Source organism: Diabrotica virgifera, chromosome 5, assembly GCF_917563875.1.
Source record: "Diabrotica virgifera virgifera chromosome 5, PGI_DIABVI_V3a".
In the NCBI taxonomy this organism is placed as follows: domain Eukaryota; kingdom Metazoa; phylum Arthropoda; class Insecta; order Coleoptera; family Chrysomelidae; genus Diabrotica; species Diabrotica virgifera.
In genome coordinates this window covers 235,611,986-235,634,699 of record NC_065447.1, presented here as the reverse complement: position 1 = coordinate 235,634,699, position 22,714 = coordinate 235,611,986, and the positions used below count along the sequence as shown (strand labels likewise).

The 22,714-nt window shown below is 33.3% G+C and overlaps 1 protein-coding gene across 3 annotated transcripts in view; it reads left to right on the top strand.

Annotated features, from left to right (window-relative positions):
• The window catches only part of LOC114331755 (probable multidrug resistance-associated protein lethal(2)03659), a 243,736-nt gene that overhangs the window by 156,278 nt on the left and 64,744 nt on the right, over positions 1 to 22,714 (top strand). For all 3 annotated transcript variants that reach the window (XM_028281392.2, XM_028281390.2, XM_028281391.2), the window contains exons 5-6: positions 3,677 to 3,833; positions 10,057 to 10,526. In XM_028281392.2, coding sequence (XP_028137193.2) covers positions 3,677 to 3,833; positions 10,057 to 10,526 — 627 coding nt within the window. The remainder of the gene's footprint in view (positions 1 to 3,676; positions 3,834 to 10,056; positions 10,527 to 22,714) is intronic.

Below are 22,714 nucleotides of genomic sequence, written 5' to 3'. Positions count from 1 at the left end.
GAAGGCGTGTGATAGAGTTCAACATGATAGGTTGTTTAAATATCTAGAAATGATTGGAAAAGATGATAAAGATCTGAGACTTTTACAACATCTATATTGGAATCAAGAAGCTTATATTCTGGTAGACGGCAAAGAAACAGACAAAATTTGCATTCAAAGAGGTGTCAGACAGGGTTATGTGTTATCCCCAACTTTGTTTAACGTATACTCAGAAATCATTTTTAATGAAGCCTTGGAAGGACAATGTGGAGTTCGAATCGGGGGAGAAACTATTAACAACATCAGATATGCAGACGACACCGCGATCATCGCTGAAAATATCGAAGATTTTCATTTCCTTATAGATCGAGTCACTAAAGAATGCTCCAATAACGGACTTAACATAAATGCAACAAAGACAAAATTACTTGTGGTTAGTAAACAAGACGTCGGCCCTATGCAACTAATTGTCAGTGATGAACCAATAACAAAAGTTAACTATTTTAAATACCTAGTATGTTGGATAAACGAGACACTAAATCCGGATGAAGAAATTAAAACTCGTATAGAAACTGCAAGAGGAGCATTTATGTAACTTAGATCTCTTCTGAGCAACTCTCAGCTGAACTTACAACTAAGAATCAAGTTCCTAAAATGTTATGTGTATCCTGTATTACTATATGGATGTGAAACCTGGATCATGAAGTTTAACATGATGAACAAATTAGAAGCCTTTAAGATATGGTCGTATCGTAGAATGCTCAGAATATCTTGGGTTCAACGCATTTCAAACAGAGAAGTCTTAAACAGAGTAGGTCAAGGCGAAGGTGATTTAACCAAGATGATAAAAAAGAGAAAACTTGAATATCTGGGGCATATAATGAGAGGTGGCAGATACAGGATGCTGCAGTTAATATTCAATGGAAATATCGACGGAAAAAGAGGAATTGGTCGAAACAAATATTCGTGGCTCCGAAACCTTCGTCAATGGACTGGCTTATCAGCAGATCAATTGTTACCTGCCGCACAAAGTTGAGAACGATATCGGCAACTTGTAATGGAAGCTACCCACGCCTAAAAATTTGGGCACGGTACTTAAAGAAGAAGAAGATTTGGCACAAAAATAAATCGATTTTTAAATACAGCACCCAGAAGCTTACAATTCTTTGTATTATGTTCAGGATGATGTTAAGAAAAAAGTCTAATATAGAAAAATGGGTGCAAATGCAGTTGCATTTTGAAGTCTATCCAAAAGTGCATAAACATGTCAAAATAAGTGTATTAAGGGCCATATTTTGTTACTCGGCGGTTTTTGGGGCCGCTGAATACGCATACGCGATCAGAACCGACCATCACTGGAGCACCTGGTGCCCGGGTTCGCTGCTAAGGCACGTTTTATGGAGTTTCGAGGGTATTCTTCACTAAATTGATGCAAAGAGATTACTCTGGGGGTATTTTGGGGTTGCTGATCAAGAATATGACATCGGAGCCGACTCCCCGGTGCAATCTGGGCAGTGACTTTGGGGACCAGGTAGTCTTTAGGTCAGTTGTGCAGAAATATTCGTATTCAACGACCCCAAAAAGCTTCGAAACTTTCAAAACTCCAGAATTTGATTTATATTAGCAGTGACGATAACACCAGGTGCTCCTGGGGTCGGTTCTGATAGTGAAAACGTCTTATGTAACCCTAAAAAACCCTCCAAAAAAATCTGTTTGTGCCAAAATCACCCGACACTCCAGAAGATGACGTGACCTTAGACACCAGGTGCTCCAGGTGTCGTTTTGATGGAATATTCATTTTCAGCAACTCCAAAACCCACCGAGAAATCTGTTTGCAATACATAATTTAATACCGAAAACTCTCGAAACTCAAAAAGATGACGTGCCTTAGTAATGCTACTGGATGCCAGGTGCTCCAGGGGTCGGTGCTGATCGCGCAGTCGTGTTCAGCTACCCCAAAAACCCGCGAGTAACAAAATCTGGGCCTTAGTATGCTTATTTTGACATATTTATGTACTTTTGGGTACATTTTATGCACTTTAAAATGCAACTATGCAATTCCACCCACTTTTCTATATTAGATTCTTTTACTGATATCATCCTGAACATAATGCAATACGTTGCAAGTCTCCAAGTTGCTGTGTTTAAAAATGGATTTTTTTTTAGCTTATGCCTCGACAACAAATGGCCATTGGTATGGTAGGTACGGTGAATTTTTGCAGTCAGGTACCTAGTGTCATGTGCAGTGTGTGTGTTGAGTAAGTGTCTTGTTACTTTGCAAAGTCGACGTCATTGTCTTTGCAAAGAGACGCTAATTGTATCCGAACGTCTGCGGTCCCTCCGGTTAGTACCGATCCCACAAGGACAGAAACTATTTTCATTTATTAATTTATAATAAACGAAAAATTTCTGACCCTGGTGAGATTCGAACTCACGACTATTCGGACCTTTCGATCCAAAGGTAGGCGCTTTTACCACTGAGTCACAAAGGGGGTTAAAAATGGAGTTATTCCGGTTTTTTGATGCTAAATGCTATGGTCTATATGGCTAATATCAATTTCTAGCTTTTTAGTCTATTTACTCACGGTTTTTACTGTGGATTTTAAAGAACAGCTCGAATTGACCTGAAATTTGGCATACACATAGATAACATGTCAAAGAAAAAAGTGGAAGTGTGTCTATGTGTGCTTTTGCCCTGGGGTGAGTTTTACCCCTTCTCGGGGGTGACCGTCTGATGGAAGCTATCGGAGCAGTGACAACGCAGGCAATATAACAAATAGATAAAATCGCTAAGCCACAAAACACTGTAAAACTTAATACAATAATTAATTTAAAAATTTATTACTGATAATATTAATAAATTAGGTACACCTACGATGGCAAAAGTGAACACCGTCAGAAAGTTGAAATTCATATCGTGTGTTGTAAAATTGTGCCGAGCACTTAGGGTATTAGTTTTCTTTAAGGTTTATTTCCACTCCATTCTTTGTATATTCATATTCCAGTTTTCTCATCAGCAGGATAAAAGGATGGCTCGAACGAGCGGAGATGAAAACCATTCGAAAAATCGATGGTAAGACTCTATAAGACAAAGCTAGAAGTACAGATATACGACGGAGTTACAAGGTGGACAACATTAACAACTGGTTGAGCAACTGAAGAATATAATGGAATGACCACAAGCCGAATGACAACAAATAGAGTAGTAAGGTCAGCGAGAGACGGTTTCCCAATAGGAAGACGATCGGTGGAAAACCACGAAAACGATGGAATGACAACTTACTTAAGGCACATTGAAAAAGAAGACAGAGACATGTCTATAAAAAAAGAAGAAGAAGAAGAAGTTTTCTCATCAGTTTTCTTATCAAGCTGAATTAATCTTCGTTTTGTGCGCTCATCATTTAATCGTCAAAAATTTACGGTATATAGATATTCGTTTCTTACTAATAGTACCTATACCTATTCCTTCGCACTTTCTTTACCATGGTTTCAGATTTTTTCAGAAATATTTTGAACAGGGTAGGGTATGTGGGGCCGTCACATAGCAGTTCCTTTGTCTTCTTAAATTTACTGCATATTCGATTGTCCGTTTTGATGGCTACGTCAAAGAATATAAAAATAGGAGTTTACTGGTCATAGCTGATAAGCTAAACGATATACATAAATATCTTTTAATTTTTATCTTTTTCTATTTTAGGATTTCTCTGTAAATTAGTAACAAAGCTGCGGCTAACAGTAGGAAAGCACTCTGATGAAAGGCTACAGATAACGCAGGAAGCACTTACAGCAATTCGTGTCATCAAAATGTATACTTGGGAAAGGTTTTTTATTGGAAAAATATCTAAAGAAAGAAGGTAAATTATATTATTGGAAAATATAGATTTGTTAAAATATGTAATTTAGTAGGGGCAAATTTATGGAATAAATTAATGTTTCGGGAATGGGCGACTTTGGAGACAATTACCCAAACAGGTCGATTTTTTGGCATACCTATATGTATAATATACTAGTGACGTCATCTATCTGGGCATGATGACGTAATCGACGGTCGCGTGATAGCTCATTTGAAAGGTTATTCAATTATCAAAAAATCATAATTTGAAAACAAAAATCGACTTGTTTCGGAATTTATCTCCAAAATCGCCTATTTTCTTTTTCTTCTTCTTCTTCTTCTTGTTCGCGCGACTAGGATTACTCCTGTTTGTCTGCCTCTTATTCTGTTTCAGTTGTTGTTGATTGTACATTGTCTTTCCACCTTTTCGGCGGCCTTCCAACGGGTCTTCTGCTATACGGCTTGTTGTTTTTACAGATGTTCGCTAATCTATCTGGTTCCATTCGGTTTACATGTTCGTTCCAGTTTTTATTTCTTGTTTTTATCCACCTGTTAATATTTTGAATTTTGCATCGTTCTTATATACTTCTGTTGCTTTGTCTGTCTCTTAATGATACGCCCGCTATTATCTTAATACTGTCATTTCTATATTGTTGATTTGTTGTTTCGTCTTTCTTGTATCGGTCCTTGTCTCCGCTGCATATGTTAGGATAGGTCTTACTGTTGTTTTGGATACTTTTATTTTGCTTTCCGTGGTCAGATATTTGTTTCTCCACATGGTTTCTCGGAGGCAACCACTTACTCCTGCCGCTTCTGTTGCTTGTGTTGTGGTCTCTGTTCTTATATTCCTATCACTAGTGATCTCTACTCCTAGGTAATTAAATTTCATTACTTGCTCTACAATTTTGCCGTATATTTCTAACTTGCATCTACGCGGCTCTTTACTTATCACTATACATTTAGTTTTTTCTACTGATATTCTCATATTAAGTTTATTTGCTGTGATATTGAAGGTGTGGAGCTGCCTTTGAAGGTCATCCTCGTTATCAGCAATTAGTACTGCATCATCGGCATAGCATAGTATCGTGATTTTATGCGCTCCCATGTGGTACCTATGTCGTTTTCTTACTTCGTGAATTATTTGATTCATCACCATATTGAATAACAATGGCCTGACCGAGTCTCCTTGGCGGATTCCTCATTTCAGTTCTATGCGTTCTGTTTCTCCTGTTGACATTATAACTCTTGTCTTGTTGTTCTTGTTAATTTCATTAATTAGCCTTATTATCTGGTGCTCTATTTTTCAGCTTGTAATAAATATAAGATATCATTTCGCCTCACCCTATCAAAAGCACTTTTTAAATCTACAAAGCACATGTATGCTGGATTTCCATATTCAATAGACTTTTCTACTATTTGCCTGATAATAAAAATTGCATCTATTGTGCTGCGGTTCTTCCGGAAGCCTTGTTGTTCATCTGCCATGTTCGATTTTTCCTCGATTTTATCTTTTATGACTGCCGTCAACAATTTTAATGTGCTGTTCATCAGACTAATGCCTCTATAATTTTCAGGATTTTTCGAGTATCCCTGTTTGAGTATCGGTAGCAGGAGGCTTTCTTTGCATTCCGCTGGTACTACTCCGATATTTATTATATCCACAAATAATTTTAGGAGCCATTTGAGCAGTGTTCCTCCTCCATATTTTAGCAGTTCATTATTTATCTTATCAGAACCAGGTGCTTTTCTATTTTTTAATTTTTTTATTCGTCTTTGTAGCTCTTCTTCTAATATTAGTACTCTATCATGGGTTTCATTAATGTTTATTTCTCTGTTCTCTTCTTCTCCTTCTCCATATAATTTCGTGAAATGCCTAGTTCATTGTGTCTCCGTAATGGTATCTATCCGTACAAATTCATTAATTTCTGTTATTTGACTCCTTATCATCTTCCACACCTTTTTCTGGGATCCATAGAGGTCGTATTCCATATCTTTGGTAAATTTCTCCCATGTTATGTATTTCTTGGTTTACTCTATTCCTGGTTGTCACGTAGTCGTCTCGTGCCTCTGGTGTCTTCACTCTTTTGTATGTTAGGAAAGATTGTTTCTTTTGATTTACTAGTGATTTCACCCTTTCGTCGTACCATGGAGTTTTGTATTTCCGTTTATTTCTGTTGACTTTTCTTTTACCTAAAGCTTCTTCTGCTGCTTGTAGAACACTTTTTCTAATAATTTTCCAGGTTTCTTCTATATCCTTTTTAGTCTCTAGGTTCTATTTTCGAAAACATTAATTTATTCCATAATTTTGCCCCTCTCTATATTATATTGTTATAATGCTATTTTCTTTTGAAAGTTAATGGGAATGAACCACAATAATTTTAGTTAAAAATATATATCTATTTAAAATAAAATTATTTTAAACTGAAATTGTTGCAAAGAGTTTTTTGGATTTTTTTCAAATAATCTGAAAATAAAAATAAAAACAGATTAATCTGGTTGGCGCAAAATCTTTGTATAATGCTATTTAAATGCATCATTTTTTTCGGATCTTAAGATAAATATTTTTGAAAAATTTAAATGCCGAATGAAACCGAGTGCTGAAAGTCGCTTAGGATAAACAAAAAGTTTCTTTTGAATTAAATATTTAAAACTAAAAATCACACTAATTTTTGTCTTTTTTTTTCACCCCTGGAACTTATTAAAATACACATTATAGAAGTTTTCAGGGGCTTTCGGCACTCGGCAATAATGTAATCTTTCACTCTGCGTTTAAATTTAAAAAAATACTTATTAGTTTTCTCAGGATTCGAAAAACATGAATCCAGTTAAATAGCATTGGACCAAGATTTTGCGCCTATTACCTTAAACTTATATTTTATTAAATATTACACCGAGCTATCTAAAAAAGTTATATCATTTATATTACAAAGTCTAGGGGAGAGTGGTACATAGTCGTCCAATTTTTTATATTATTCTGTCTAAAAAGGTAATATTCCAACATACATTAGTCAAAATAAGAAGTATTTCTTTGTTGATAATTGACATTCCTTATGAAAACACTTTGGTTACCTGATAATTAGAATATAAATATTATGATTATAAATATTGGATTATCTCTCTTCTTGCAGTATATCTAATTGGTATGTCCTCTTCAAATTATACTGCAAGCAATTTCTCTTAGAGGAAAATGCAATTCTACGAAGATCATCGTAAAATAAATTTCCCTATGCCTCTGAAAAAGAGTACGACGTGCTGGAAGAAATCTGGCAACACTGCCTTTCACATCAACTCTGTGTCATCGCCTCGCTGCATTGCTCAGTGTTGGCCAAGCAGCCTTCGAAGATGGAGATCCAAATTCATGTTGTGATATCTTTTTTAAATGCAAAAAGGATTTCACTTATTGACATTCATCGTCAGTTAATGGAAGTTTATAGATAAAAGTGTATAGCTGTTCAACTTATTCGCAACGAACGGAAATTCACGATGAAGATGGGAGTGGAAGACCTTAAGATTCATCGTGAATTTACGTTCCTCCTTCACTGAATTCGCTACATTCTTGGCGAGCATGTTGAAACAGATATTTAGAATTAAAATTAAACTCTAATTATCAAATTTTTAAATTTAAAAATAATCAATCAATTAAACAATAATTTGTTTAAAAATATGATCTTTTTTCAATTGTTTTTTGTGTTGCATATGTATTGGGTATGGGACTTGTGATGGTGTGTTCTGCATTCGGATATTGTAGGTATTTTCTTTCCAAAAACAAAGAACTCAAAAAGTGAAAAAGAAAAAGAGGAAAGTCAAAGAAGTAGCCCTTATCCTACTCAACGAAGAAACATGTGTAGCAAATCCATTAGCAGAATGCAGCAGGCTTTGGATACCAATATACTCCGGTCAACTTAAATATCCGAGGTTGCAAAAATTACCATCAAGCTGAAAATTGGCACAATTGTTCAAAATACCATCATAAATGAAATCTAAAAAGTCCTCATAAATCCGAGCCGAGCTAAAAAATTTACGCGGGGTCAAAAGGGGGTTACCAAATATGGTTTTTAGCGATTTTCAGCGAAACGGTAAGTTTTATCGTAAAATTAGTTCTAACAAAAAATGTAGATTAGATAATTATCTATAAAAAATGTCTTATTACTTTTTTTTCCTACGAGCCACCGTTTTTGTGATACAACGATTCAAAAAGTTGTAATCGTCATAATATGCGCACACGTTTCCACACCACCTTTGACGTAGTGTACTTAACACGTTTTTTTACCGTGGTTTCCTGAGTAGGCCTATTCGTCGGATCTGTTATGATTCTGTTTAATTTGAAGCTATTGAATAATTGATATTGGCAAGGGTTAAAAATAAAATGTTATAAAAAGCGGTATAAATTAAAAAAAGGAAAATTATCCAGCTGGTTCATAATTTTCTAATACTTCTGCTTTCTCTTCTCCTTGTTCTTCTTCTTCCTCACCTTCTAGTTCTTCTTCTCCTTCTTTTTGTTCGTCTTCGTCTTGTTTATCCTGGGTGCAAGTAAATTGCCCCAATAATGGCACATCGCATGGCTCCTCGATAGAATCAAATGAATCCTCAATTGTTGGTGATCCAACATTGGAGCACGACCGGTTTTGACAGTTAGTGCATGCTACCGAACAAAACATTCCAACTTTTTTTCAACCACATTTCGCGCTATATCCCTTTTTACAGTTGCAAAAAATTGTGTTCAGAAGTTTTTCCGGCCCAGGTGGGAGTAAAGTTTGAATTGGTTCTAATGAACTGTCGAAAAATTTCCATCCTCAGTCTCTTAGATCTAGCTGATAACCAAGCCACACTTGAACTTGGTAATATACCCGAAAAAGATGTTGATGGGCAGCCGTTGAGGTTGGAGGAAGACAAGATAATTGCACTTGTTTTTTATTTCGAGTATTTTTAAAGAAACATGCATATCGAAACTTATCTAAGCACGTAGTTTTTTTAGGCGCTCCATACATAGAGAGAAGAAAGCTAATTCCGTTGGAAATAACTTCTTGTGGAGTATAATTAGTTTTTTTTAAACTTCAGCACATTCAAGTAATATAGGTTTAGCATGTATTTTCACTCCGGAGTAGTACTCAAGACTAATTAATACCTCGAGGGTGTCATCTACCTGAAGGATTTCGCCACCCAGGGAGATAAAGGTGTAATTTGCATGATAGTATCTCAACAAACTAAATTTGCATAAAGTATATTGTATATTGAAATGTTTATTAGTACTTAGCAGTAAACATCTTGCCTAGAAAGTTGGCTTTCATGATTATGTTCAAACCCTTCTGAGAAAAGAATAGGTAGGGTGATTAGATTAGCCGAATTGAATTAGACACATAAGTAAGAAGAATTATTATAAGTTATTACTTTGTCATATCAATTTCCTATGTTTGTTGGGAATAAGCTGTAAAACTAAAATAATAATTCTTATTATTTTCGGGTACCATTCACCAATATTTTTTTGTTGGCACTGTAATATATGTATAATACAACTTATAGATTGCATCCCTCGGTAGACCGCAAGCTGTATAGTAGCAACATTATCAAATTTATAATATCTTATATTATTATGTGTATTATTAAGTTGACGATAGAATATTATGTTTACTTTTATTACAGCTTCAGTGATCTATATACTTGGTTCACTAATACATATTATGACGATTAGAACTCTTTCAACTCTTTGAATCGTTGTATCTTAAAAACGGTGGCTCTTACGAAAAAATGATCAAGATATTTTTTATAGATAATTGTCTAATCTACATTTGTTGTCACAACAAATTTTATGATAAAACTTACCGTTTCGCTGAAAATCGCTAAAAACCATATTTGGTGACCTTTGACGCAGCGTAAATTTTTTAGCTCGGCTCGGATTTATGAGGACTTTTTAGATTTTATTTATGATGGTATTTTGAACAATCCTGCCAATTTTCAGGTTGATGGTACTTATTGTAACCTCAGTCCTATTTTTGAGTCTAACTAAACCGGTCTAATACTAGAAGAAGAACAAGAAAATACCTACAATATCCGAATAAAGAAAACACCATCAAAAGTTCCATACCAAAATGTTCCATATATAAAACTCACAATTTTCCTCTTCAGAAAGTATACAGGCGGAAATTTCAAATAAAGGCCCGCTATGTACCCGAGGCACTGCGTACCACTATCCCCTACTCTGATTAGATTTTTTTATGGCTCAATATAGCGTTTACTACATTTTTTAGCAAAGAATTGTCAGCCCTTCTAAAGATGTTTTTTGTTCACTTCCTTATCGTCATCATCGGAATTTTTTTGTCAGGAATAGTTTTTCTGGCTTTGATTCTGACTTACACTGCGCTAGGTTACGATACCAACACCGAGTTGATCTTCTACATAGATTCCCTCTTCGGAGAACTCACATTGGCCATGGGGATAATGATCCCCATAAACATGAGTAGAACAGCAGAGTTGATTGCATCTTTGAAACGCATCAACAAAGTCTTCCAATGCCAAGAAATTTCGAAAATAGAAAAGATTTACAAGGATGCTTTGATTGATATTAACAATGTTTCGGTAGAAATCAAAAATCAGAAGGTTCTTGATGATGTTTCTCTAAAAATCTCGAAACCTGGACTGCACGTGATCACAGGAGTTGTTGGGTCAGGAAAGAGTTCGATATTTAAAGTTATCATTGGACTCCACAATTTGTCAGAAGGTAAGTTATTAGAAATATTTCTAACAAGTTATATTTGTGTGTTGTATCGAAAAATTTAGTATAATAGTCCATTTACTCCCGGTTTACGTTCAGAAATTTAAACAACCGATTGGATTAACATGAAAGGGCCTAGCCGGGTAAGATGATGAAAAGTGCCCCCAACTCGATTCGAATTCCATATATTTCACCGTTTAGCATATATATAGTGAAATTAACTTTTTGAAATTTTTAGCCCCCTAGGTGCTCATGTGACCCACCTAGAGCCTAATTAGAGTTTTTATGTTTTTATTTTTTATCTCAGCTGCATCGAGAACTAGCGAAAAACTTTAAATAAAAAAGTTGTAAGCTTTAAAAGTTCTCTCCGAAAATTTTTTTTTTTAATTTTTGGCGGGAAATTTAAATTTTAGAACGGTTTCAAAATTTTAAATGAGTATAAAAAAATAACTAAGACATTCGTTTTCACGAAAAAACTTTATAACGTGTATTTTTGCATAATATTTCATTCTGAATTTTTTCAAATTTTTAAAATTGGTTAAACGTACCTTTAAAAATAAAAAACCGCATTTTTTCGGTTTTTTTTTTTGGTTTTTTGATACAATTTTATACATATTTTTCAAAAAAGGTAACACCGTCACTGGAGTAGGTAAAAGACTGAAAAATAATTAGGGTTTGCTTAATAACAATTTTTTGTAACTCCATCCATTTTCAAGATAGAGGGCGTTGAAGAAAACAAAATTTTACACATTTTTTACGATTTAGCCGGAACTACTGGCAACATTGTAATAAAATTTGGCGAGTTTTAGAGATAGTTGTTGTGCATTTTTTGACATACAATTAAGAATTTTATATTTATCATTGGCGCGCATAGGGGTAATGGTCTGAACTTTTTAAAGAAAAAAGATAGTACGCCACTGACATATTTCAAATTAACAATCGTTTTTGAATTCCTCGTTCAATTTGTGACAAAAAATCTATCTTCCTATTTTTTCACACGAGGCGCCGTTTTGCTGCAAAAAATAAAATATCTTAACGCTTCCAAAGTATTCGAATTAGTTTTTATAATAGTTCAGAGAAATAAGGAAAAAAAATATCGTGTTGGCGACACATCCCCCTCCAGGCTGAAACCAAATTTTTCGAGTAATATGGTCATCTAGAATAATAACCTATATGTTTCCTGCAGCCGATTTTGATGACATACATAGTTATAAACAAATGAAGATCAAAAACGGTAAATTTTCGCTTTTTTCGTCTCTTACTAAAAAATTGGGCATTTTAAACAAATTTGAGAGTAATAAGCTCATAAACCGTATAAAAAACTTCAATATGGCGTTCGCTGAATATGTCTATCCTTATTGGTTACTTAGAAAATTGCCAAATAAATCATAAATTTTGAGTTTTTATAAATATTCATAACTTATGTAAAAATTGACTTAGAACCTTCTTATTACATGGAATGCTGAGACTTATGGTGCTTGAATTACACCCTAAATTCCAAAGCAATTGGTCAAATAGTTTAAAAGTTATTTAATTTGTTTATCCAAAATTAATTTTTTTTGCGACACTGTAAGTCAGAAAATGATGAAGTTACAGTAATATTTTGGATAGTTTATGAAAGAAGAAAATTTATAGTATTAATTTAATTTAAAAAAAATGACAAAAAATAATTATAGATATTGCAAAATAATTTTACAAAAACATGTGAATTAAAAATTGGGGGGGCTAACTTTGTCCCTAAATGTCCTAGAACAGTTGTTTTTCTTTCTAAATGAGTATAAAAATTCAGTCTTTCTAAATATGAAAAAATAATTTTTCTACGGGTAACGGTTAAAAAGTTATTCTAATTGTTGATAAGTAAGCAAAAAATGGACATGTTTTTGCAAAATAATTTTACACTGTTTAAAATTATTTTTTGTCATTTATTTTTAATTAAGGTAATAGTATAAATGTTCTTCTTTCATAAACTGTCCGAAGTATTATTGTAACCTCATAATTTTCTGACTTATAGTGTTGCAAAAAAAATGAATTTGGGAAAAATAAATTAAATAACTTTTAAACTATTTGACCAATTGCTTTAAAATTTAAAATCTAATTTAAGTACAAGAAGTCTCGGCACTCCGCGTAATAAGAAGATTCTAAGTTAATTTTTAGCTAAGTTACGAATATTTATAAAAACTTATTATTTATGATTTATTTTGCAATTTTCTAAGCAACCAATAAGGTTGGACATATTCAGCGAATGCCATATTGAAGTTTTTTATACGATTTATGAGTTTCTTACTCTCAAATTTGTTTAAAGTGCTTAACTTTTTGGTAATAGACGAAAAAAGCGATAATTTACCGTTTTTCGATCTTCATTTGTTTATAACTATGTATATCATCAAAATCGGCTGCAGGAAACATATAGGTTAATAATACAGATGTCCATACTACTCAAAAAATTTGGTTTCCGCCTGGAGGGGGATGTGTCACGAGAAAAACCTTATTTCTCTGGACTATAATGGATGTACAAGTTTATGTAGATGTAGAAACGACTAATATAATAGTAATAGTATTTTATTTCATAGAAGTTCGAATACTTTGTAACGGTTAAGATGTTTTATTTTTTGAATAAAAATGGCGCTTCGTATGAAAAAATAGGAAGATAGATTTTTGGTCACAAATTGAACGATTAATTCAAAAACGATTGTTAACTTGAAATATGTCAGTGGCGTACTATCTTTTTTCTTTAAAAAGTTCAGACCATTACCCCTATGCTCGCCAATGATAAATATAAAATTCTTAATTTTGTATGTCAAAAAATGCACAACAACTACCTCTTAAAACTCGCCAAATTGTATTACAATGTTGCCAGTAGTTTCGGCAAAATCGTAAAAAATGTGTAAAATTTAGTTTTCTTCAACGCGTATCTTGAAAATGCATGGCGTTACAAAAAATTTTTATTCAACAAACCCCAATTATTTTTCAGTTTTTTACATACTCCAGTGACGGTGTTACCTTTTTTGAAAAATATGTATAAATTTGTATCAAAACACGAAAAAAAAAACCGAAAAAATGCGGTTTTTTATTTTTAAAGGTACGTTTCACCAATTCTAAAAATTTGAAAAAACTCAGGGTGAAACATTATGCAAAAATACATGTTATATATTTTTTTCGTGAAATCGAATTTCTTAGTTATTTTTTTATACCCATTTAAAATTTTGAAATCGTTCTAAAATTTAAATTTCCCGCCAAAAATTAAAAACAAAATTTTTTTCAAACATAACTTTTTAAAGCTTACAACTTTTTTATTTAAAGTTTTTCGCTAGTTCTCGATGAGGCTGAGATAAAAAGAAAACATAAAACCCCTAATTAGGCTCTAGGTGGGTCACATGACCACCTAGGGGGCTAAACATTTCAGAAAGTTAGTTTCACTATATATGCTAAACGGTGACATATATGGAATTCGAATCGAGTTGGGGGCACTTTTCATCATCTTACCCGGCTAGGCCCTTTGGTGCACATATAACTAACATGTCAAAGAACAAGAAATGATATTGTGTCGATGTGTGCTTTTGCCTTGGGGGTGAGTCTCACCTCTTCTCGGTGTATTAAGGTTGTGTTAAGAATGCAATAACATAAAGTGACATTGCCAAGTCAGGTTTGTTGTGATAAAAATGTGTATATAAGCAAATCTTCCGTAATATAGAATAATTATAATAATTATTGTTTATTAACATAAAGACGATTGCGACATAATGTTGGAATAGGTCGCGATACTATTGTTGATGTTTATACTCGCAGTTCGAGTACCAGTAAATAAAGTATTATGTAGTTAAATTGAAATCTTATTTATGATACATTTAATTATTAAGGAATAAACGTGCCTGATCCCAACCAACAATTTTACCAGGGGGTAGGATCGCCATGTAACGGATTTTGGGATTGATCCCAACCAACAACCTATTGTCCCTTACGTCTTGGGTTGAAATATTTAACGTTAAAATATCCTCGGAAATCGATAGATAGTTAAATTTGAAGCAAAAAATATTTTATAGATTTTTCGGATTGTTGGTGTTTACTGAGTTATTCACGATCGAAATTGATTTAGTCCTGTCGCCAGGGGGGTACAACGGCCTCCTTAATTTGGTTGCCACTCACCATTCACCCAAGTTTTTGAAGTTATACTTCTTTACGCGCATATGAGGGTGAATTTTAATAGGATTAAAACCTTTGATTTCGGCGCAGTCGCATTACAACTTTTTTCTGATTGGATGTTCAAATGACATGACAAAAATTATCCAATATGGCAGCTGTATCACAGCTGTGGGACTGTGGTTTGGTTATGTATGGTGTATGGTTGTTGCGTTTTAAAATTTGTAGGAAGAGAAACAACAAACAAAAAGTTAGTTAATGGTTATACTGCCTTTTTAAATAGTTTTCATATTATATTTTTGGACTTATTAACATAGAAGAGATGATTGTTGCATGTCAATGTGAAAGCCCATCAAACTGTGAGTAGTATGAGTGCCGCAAAATTACTGATAAAAAACCTATTAGCTCGAAGGCGTAGAAAACTGTGGATAACAACAATACACTGGTAAGTGTTTTAAAAATAGTAGATCAAATTTTGTTATGATATTGTCGAATTGTGAAACGTCAAAATATTTATATTTCATTTATTAACATTAATACTAATTATACAACTTGCGCAATTTGAAAAATGTGGTTTAAAAGGCTTTTATTATAATTTTGTGTCTTTGGATTTGTCTTCCTTGGGCGTAAAATAATAAAACATTTATTTTTATATTTCACTTGTCACCGTGGTGTGTAAATATGTATATCTGACACGTTAATAGTATGTGCCTTGATGGTTTTGTTGGTAGAGCATTGAACAAGAGATTGAGAATTCGCGAGGTTGCGGGTTCAATTCCCGGACGATTCATACTTTTTTCGTTTTTCTTTTTAATATCTGGTATTGTTAAGTTTTGGTTAAATTTTGGTAATTATTGTTAATTTTTTGTATTGTAACTGTTAAGTAGGTATATTTATTTCGTTGAAATTATATTATAATAAAAGTATAACTTTTTACGTGCGTACAAAGTACACACACATTCTTTTTTTTTTATGTATTTTGTCCCGTAGAACACGAATTTTTTTTTTGTAACAGTTGATCCGGATGTCGATACGATTGTTATAAAAAAAGAACTTGAGGGATTACATAACAGCGATTTCTGGCGAAACAAAACATTTCTTTGTATTTTTTGGGTGATTCTCAGCAAAAAATGTTATACAAGTTTTTTTCGTAGTATGCATAGTTTTCGAGATAAACGCGGTTGAACTTTAAAAAAATCCAAAAAGTGCAATTTTTGAACCCGAATAATTTTGATTAAAAAATAAAATAGCAATTCTATTAGTTTTGATTATTTGCATTGCTAAATATTAATTTTTGTTATTGTTAAACAAAGCTATAAACACATAGTGTTTCCCGTGCCCAATGCATGCATTTTAACGTACATACATAATCTACGTATAAAATGCCTATGCGCGCCTACTCGTTCGACTTCAAATGAGAAACGCATTGAAAACATCATTCAATCACTAAGTATGTGTTTATAGCTTTGTTTAATAATAAAAAAATTAATTTTTAGCAATGAAAATAGTCAAAACCGATAGAATTTGACTTGAACTTTCAATAGTTATTCGGTTTAAAAATTGCAATTTTTCGATTTTTTGAAAGTTTAACCGCGTTTATGTCGAAAACTATGCATCCTACGAAAAAACTTGTAAAATCATTTTTTGCTTATAATGACCTATAAAATACAAAAACATGTTTTGTTTTGCGAAAAATCGCTGTTATGTGATTCCTCAAGTTCTTTGTTTATATCAATCTTATCGACATCCGGATCAACTGTTACCCAAAAAATTCGTATTCTACGGGTCAAAATACATAAAAAAACTTACGTAAGTCCATCTGAATTAAGGAGGCCGTTGTACCCTCACTGGCGACAGGACTAATTATTTCCCACATAAAAAATTACATACTTTTAAGTGGATTTTCAAATCTAAACCAGTAAAAATAAATAAAATAAAATAATAACCGAAATAACCTAAAAAATAAATCTAAACCAGTGCATTTTTACGAAAAAGCCTTTTTTCGATATATGATCCATTGTGACTTTAAGGAGTAGGCGCAAAATGTTGGTCAAATGCTATTTAAGTGCATTCATTTTTTTTTTCTAACCCTGAGAAAACTAATAAATAGTTTTAAAAAATTTTAACGCAAATGAAAGATTAGATTATTACCGAGGGCCGAAAGAACCTTAGAATAAACAAAAAGTTTCTTTTGAATGAAGTATTTGAAATTCAAAATCACAACTAAATTTTCTCTTTTTTTAACCCCTGTAACGGTGTCAATTTAGTATCCGACTAAACGGGTCGTCACATTTTGTTAGTTATATACTTTGGATTCAAAATACTCGCATATTTGTTAGTATCCGACCAGTCTCTTGTCGACGCGATTCTTGTTTCAGAGTTTTTAACTCTCGTATATTTAGTATAGATATTGTGTGTCTGCATAACTTATAATTTAAAAGCTACATGTTTCGCAAACACTAATATGATTAATAAAGTTTATTAATACTAAAGAAATTATCTTTGGTTCATGTGTCATCAGTGGCATTTAACTCTAACAGTTCTTTAGTGTGGTGGTCGCGGGCTAGTGTAAATTGGACATTAAAACGGCGGTTTAAATGTAAGAATTTTAAGCTAAAACTTTAACCAGATCTTAGTTATAGTAACAAAGTTAGTCATTAAATTACATATTTGCTAATTCTTGTGTTCGCATTTTCCACATGAGTGGCTGGTCCTTCGAATTGTAATTTATTACATGGCTTATTACGATCTAAATCGTAGTAAGATTGCGATCCTAATTTGTTGTTGATCTTTCTACATTTTTTTTAACAAATCTTTCGTTTATTTCTACCATTTTTGATGGTAGCCGTAGAACTTGATTTAGAACTCTTTTTTTCTGCAAGTATCTTCTGCCAAAATTCACTCTGTATACCTATACATATTCAAATTGTTTCAGACAGTACAATATTCTGCGACACAATAATCACGATAATATGATAATTATTTGGTTAATCACAGTACATCCATACTTAAATGGACGACATGAACTCTATTCAAATACGCACAGAAACATTTTCCATTATGTAGGTTTTGACCATTAACACACCGACCCAAAAGCTTCCAAAGCTTCCCCTATTAGATTTTAATTCTATAATAGACCGTTAATGATAAATTAAGTCGGCTTGTACTGTTTACATGTAACATGTAAAACGTACTTTTAACACCACGTCAACAATTTCACTTCCAACCAAAAATTAACGTAATTAAAATTTATGGTGGTAATACAAAATAAACGAAATAATTGATGTACGAATTAGTTATATATGAAGCAATTATAAGGTTGCTTGAAATAATAACTATCTAAAGGGTGATTCATTTAGAGGTATTTTTTTTGGTGAGGATTTGTTGGGAGGTCGTGCATGAATGGTATCACCTAAATCTGCTTTCTTATTTAGTATTGTTTGACATTTCATCCTAGAAAGACTTAACTCGGCACAACGTCTAGAAATTATTTAGCTGTGTTACGAAAATAGGCGTTCAATGAGGAATGTGTTTCGTGCGCTTACAGCAAAAAAAATGTTTTCCGATGAGGCCCGTTTTTGGCTCAATGAGGACGTGAATAAACCAAATGCCCGTATTTGCGTTGATGAGCAACCCAAAGAGCTTCAAGAGTTGCCAATACATTCAGAAAAAACTCTCTCTCTCTCTCTCTCTCTCTCTCTCTCTCGGTCTACCTTTTCTTCTTTTTTGTGATGGCTTTCGTGATAGTACTATTTTCGCATTCTGTCCTTTACAATTTTTTCAGTGTGTCGTATAAATTTCGTATTCTCTGTGCTTTGATTGCCTTCGTTATTTTGGGTTCATTATATACATGATTATTATCGTAATTCTTCAAGTTCATTATTATTTTTCTTTGCGTCTTTATCACCCATATTTATAAAAGGACTCTTTATGATTATTTCATTCGCAGGCATATACAGTTGTAGTCCTGATAATTGTTCTGTATATTCTAATTTTTGTTTTTCTCGAGATATTTGCATTTCGCTAATAATCTCAATGCTTCATACTTTCTATTTCCTTTTGCTATACTTGCCTTCACATCCTCTTCCTCTTTTTATCTAATTTTACACCCAGGTAAGTAAACTCTGAAACCCTTTTGTATATGCATGTATTTTGTCCTTCATCTCCAATTTTAAAGCTTCTTTATTTTTTTTATATGTTTCTCTTCTCACGTATTTTCTTTTCCTTATTTATTTCAAGGAACAAGCCTAACTTTTGCCCTCTTTATTATATTATTGATTAATTTTTATAGTTTATTCTTAGTCGTCGTTAATATTGTTAGATCTTCTGAAAATAATTGATAACCATTTTTAAAGGATGTTTCTTGCATACCAGTTTTTCTTTTTCTGATTATTCTTTCCAGTATCATATTGAAAACAGTCGTGAGTTTCCTTGTCGTAATCCTTCTTCTGTTTCAAAATGGATTAATTTATAACCCTTCCATGCTATTTTGTTTGTTATTTAATGTTGTCGTGTGTTGCTAGAGTACCAGTATTTAATGCTTCTTGTCATGTATCCAAAGATGCTGCGCAACTGTAACAGTTACGTTCAATATAATAATTATTGTCTTAGTAAATTTTGCATATTCCCCAAATATGTAGGTATAATGGGATTGAATTCACAATGGTAAGGGGACAATCTTAACATATTATGTATGTCCAAAACTATGTATAATAATTTGGTTTTATTGCACATTTAGCTAAATCCATGTTTTGTCAAAATAAACAAGTGAAGCATGTTACTTTTTAAAATTATTGGTTTTTTAATATCTAGATTCTTTTGTGAAAGTCTCTAGCCTTTTACCAAGATTTTTTGTTTTTCATTGTAAACCTAAACTCAATCTGTTTGAAGACTCTCCAGAAAATTCCTGGAAATTTCGAATGTGTTTCTGTCTCTTAATTTTTTTAACACCTTCTTTATAAAAACATGTTCTTTATTTTCAGGTATTTTATATATAATATCCCAAATTTTAAACTTATAACCCTCAGGAAGATCTTTAGTTTTAGAGTGTAGTCTAGGTTTATATTGTGCGACCTCTACTTTACAATTTACACTTTTCCTTTTTGGAAACTGACTTGAGTTTTGTCTCACTAATACACAATTCACCATATACACGTTTATGTATGTATTGAACTGTTTGAACATGACGTCCATTGTCTTTTTAAGCAGTTAGATAATATTTTATTGCATTTTGTCACTTGATTATGTCTAATACAGGTCTTTCGATGCCAATAATCGCCAATTAAATCAATACTGTAGTTTCTTTTAAAGCCGTATCTACGTAGAATTGTTACATTGTTTACCAATAGTCATTCTACCAATATTCATTTAATTTGCAATTATAATTGACCATCTTTGCAATTATTTTCTCTCTCAATAAGCCATAAATCTGTTGAGAAACAATGGCAATCAAACGTAATAATTTTAAAAAAATGTTAATGACCATATCCGTTAATCATCTTGTGATCATTGTGTTTACAGAATTCCTGCATACACATTATAGGACTACAATGTACTTATTATGCTAAAGTGGATTGTCGTTGTATATCTGTTATGTAATATATTCAGGGATAAAAAAGATGAATTTGATACACTACACAAAGTTAATATTCTTGAGATAACTGAGTTTTTCTTGTTTTTTTTTTCAAGAAATGTGTAAAATATTCAGATTGCCGACACGACAAATTTTAGATTACTTTTTGTATTATTCAAGCGTATACAGGGTGTCTCAATAACGTTGGCTTTAGGCAATGCGTTGGGACGTACCACAGGTAAAGTAAGTTTACAAATACGACTACTAGGGACGTAGTAGACAGTGAGAGCAATATAATTGAATCATAATTATTTAATAATTAACCCTGCTGTCCCGTTCGAGTCAACTATACTACACAAATGTACTGTTCGGGTCAATATGACCCAACTATGGTTTACGCTCCTTAATCGAAATAAAATAAGCTAATGGTGATAAATAAAACTTTATTAACAATAAATTATGGTTAAAAATGAATAACCATTTTCAATTTCGTTGCAAAACGAAAATACAGCCGAACCATATTCTAGTCCAATCAGAGAGTGCATCAAGCACCTCTACCGGTTTCGAAACTTATTAGTCTCTCATCAGGAGGCACATATGCTGCTCTCCCTGATCCAACCAAAACAAACCCCAGCGTGCAGTCCCGGATTGCAACGAACGAAATGGCATAGATGCCCTAGCGGCAACTGCTATGCTAACAAAAAGACTAAGTTTTCACTCTAATGGCATATAAAACAACATAATGCTATCCTACATCCCACCAGAATGAAAACAATGGGAACCTTCTCTGGTTACACCTCCGAGGCTTCTACAATTTGCAAGCCATACGGATGCTGAGACTAAGGAAGATGAGGGAATTCTACAATTTACAATTCACGTCCCATCTGCTCAGCGCGGTAAAGTTCCAACGAGAATGGTTCCCTTTGTACTCTAATCAGAGTAAATGTAAATCAAAAATGAATAACCATTTTCAATTTCGTTGCAAAACGAAAATACAGCCGAACCATATTCAAGTCCAATCAGAGAGTGCATCAAGCACCTCTACCGGTTTCGAAACTTATTAGTCTCTCATCAGGAGGCACATATGCTGCTCTCCCTGAACCAACCAAAACAAACCCCAGCATGCAGTCCCGGATTGCAACGAACGAAATGGCATAGATGCCCTAGCGGCAACTGCTAACAAAAAGACTAAGTTTTCACTCTAATGGCATATAAAACAACATAATGCTATCCTACATCCCACCAGAATGAAAACAATGGGAACCTTCTCTGGTTACACCTCCGAGGCTTCTACAATTTGCAAGCCATACGGATGCTGAGACTAAAGAAGATGAGGGAATTCTACAATTTACAATTCACGTCCCATCTGCTCAGCGCGGTAAAGTTCCAACGAGAATGGTTCCCTTTGTACTCTAATCAGAGTAAATGTAAATCAAAAATGAATAACCATTTTCAATTTCGTTGCAAAACGAAAATACAGCCGAACCATATTCAAGTCCAATCAGAGAGTGCATCAAGCACCTCTACCGGTTTCGAAACTTATTAGTCTCTCATGATGTCTAGTCATGATGAGAGACTAATAAGTTTCGAAACCGGTAGAGGTGCTTGATGCACTCTCTGATTGAACTAGAATATGGTTCGGCTGTATTTTCGTTTTGCAACGAAATTGAAAATGGTTATTCATTTTTGATTTACATTTACTCTGATTAGAGTACAAAGGGAACCATTCTCGTTGGAACTTTACCGAGCTGAGCAGATGGGACGTGAATTGTAAATTGTAGAATTCCCTCATCTTCCTTAGTCTCAGCATCCGTATGGCTTGCAAATTGTAGAAGCCTCGGAGGTGTAACCAGAGAAGGTTCCCATTGTTTTCATTATGGTGGGATGTAGGATAGCATTATGTTGTTTTATATGCCATTAGAGTGAAAACTTAGTCTTTTTTTTTTAAATCATGGTTAATTAAACGAAAAACTTATTAACAAAAATAAAAGGTATTTTTTTCTTTCAAGAAAGCCTAGTAACAAATATCTACAAAAATTTAAGTCAGTTTACAACTGGGACAGTAATAAAAAGAACGGATTTTACAAATATGTTTATGATATACACAACATAATTATTCTTGTTATCGTTTTTAGGGCAAGTTTACTGCGTGCTCGTTTAGCAGGCGGAGTTAGATTGTCAATAGGCGGTTCACTAGCATTTCCATCTTATCTACTTGTTTCTGCTCGTGTCCTTTTTACCAGTTCGTGAGAGCCTTTAGTTATTGGTATATTTTTTATGGAAATGATGACTGGGTTTATTAGTTTTTTCCTCAATTCCTCAAGAAAAATTCGCCGTTTTCCAGTTTATTGGTATTTCATTGGATATTTACTGATGCCCATAACACGAACGCGTTGTAGGCAGAAATGCCCAGCAGATTATAAAAAACAATCATTGGCAAGCGAACTAACTCTTCTCACATGTACCTATACGTATCAACAAGCTA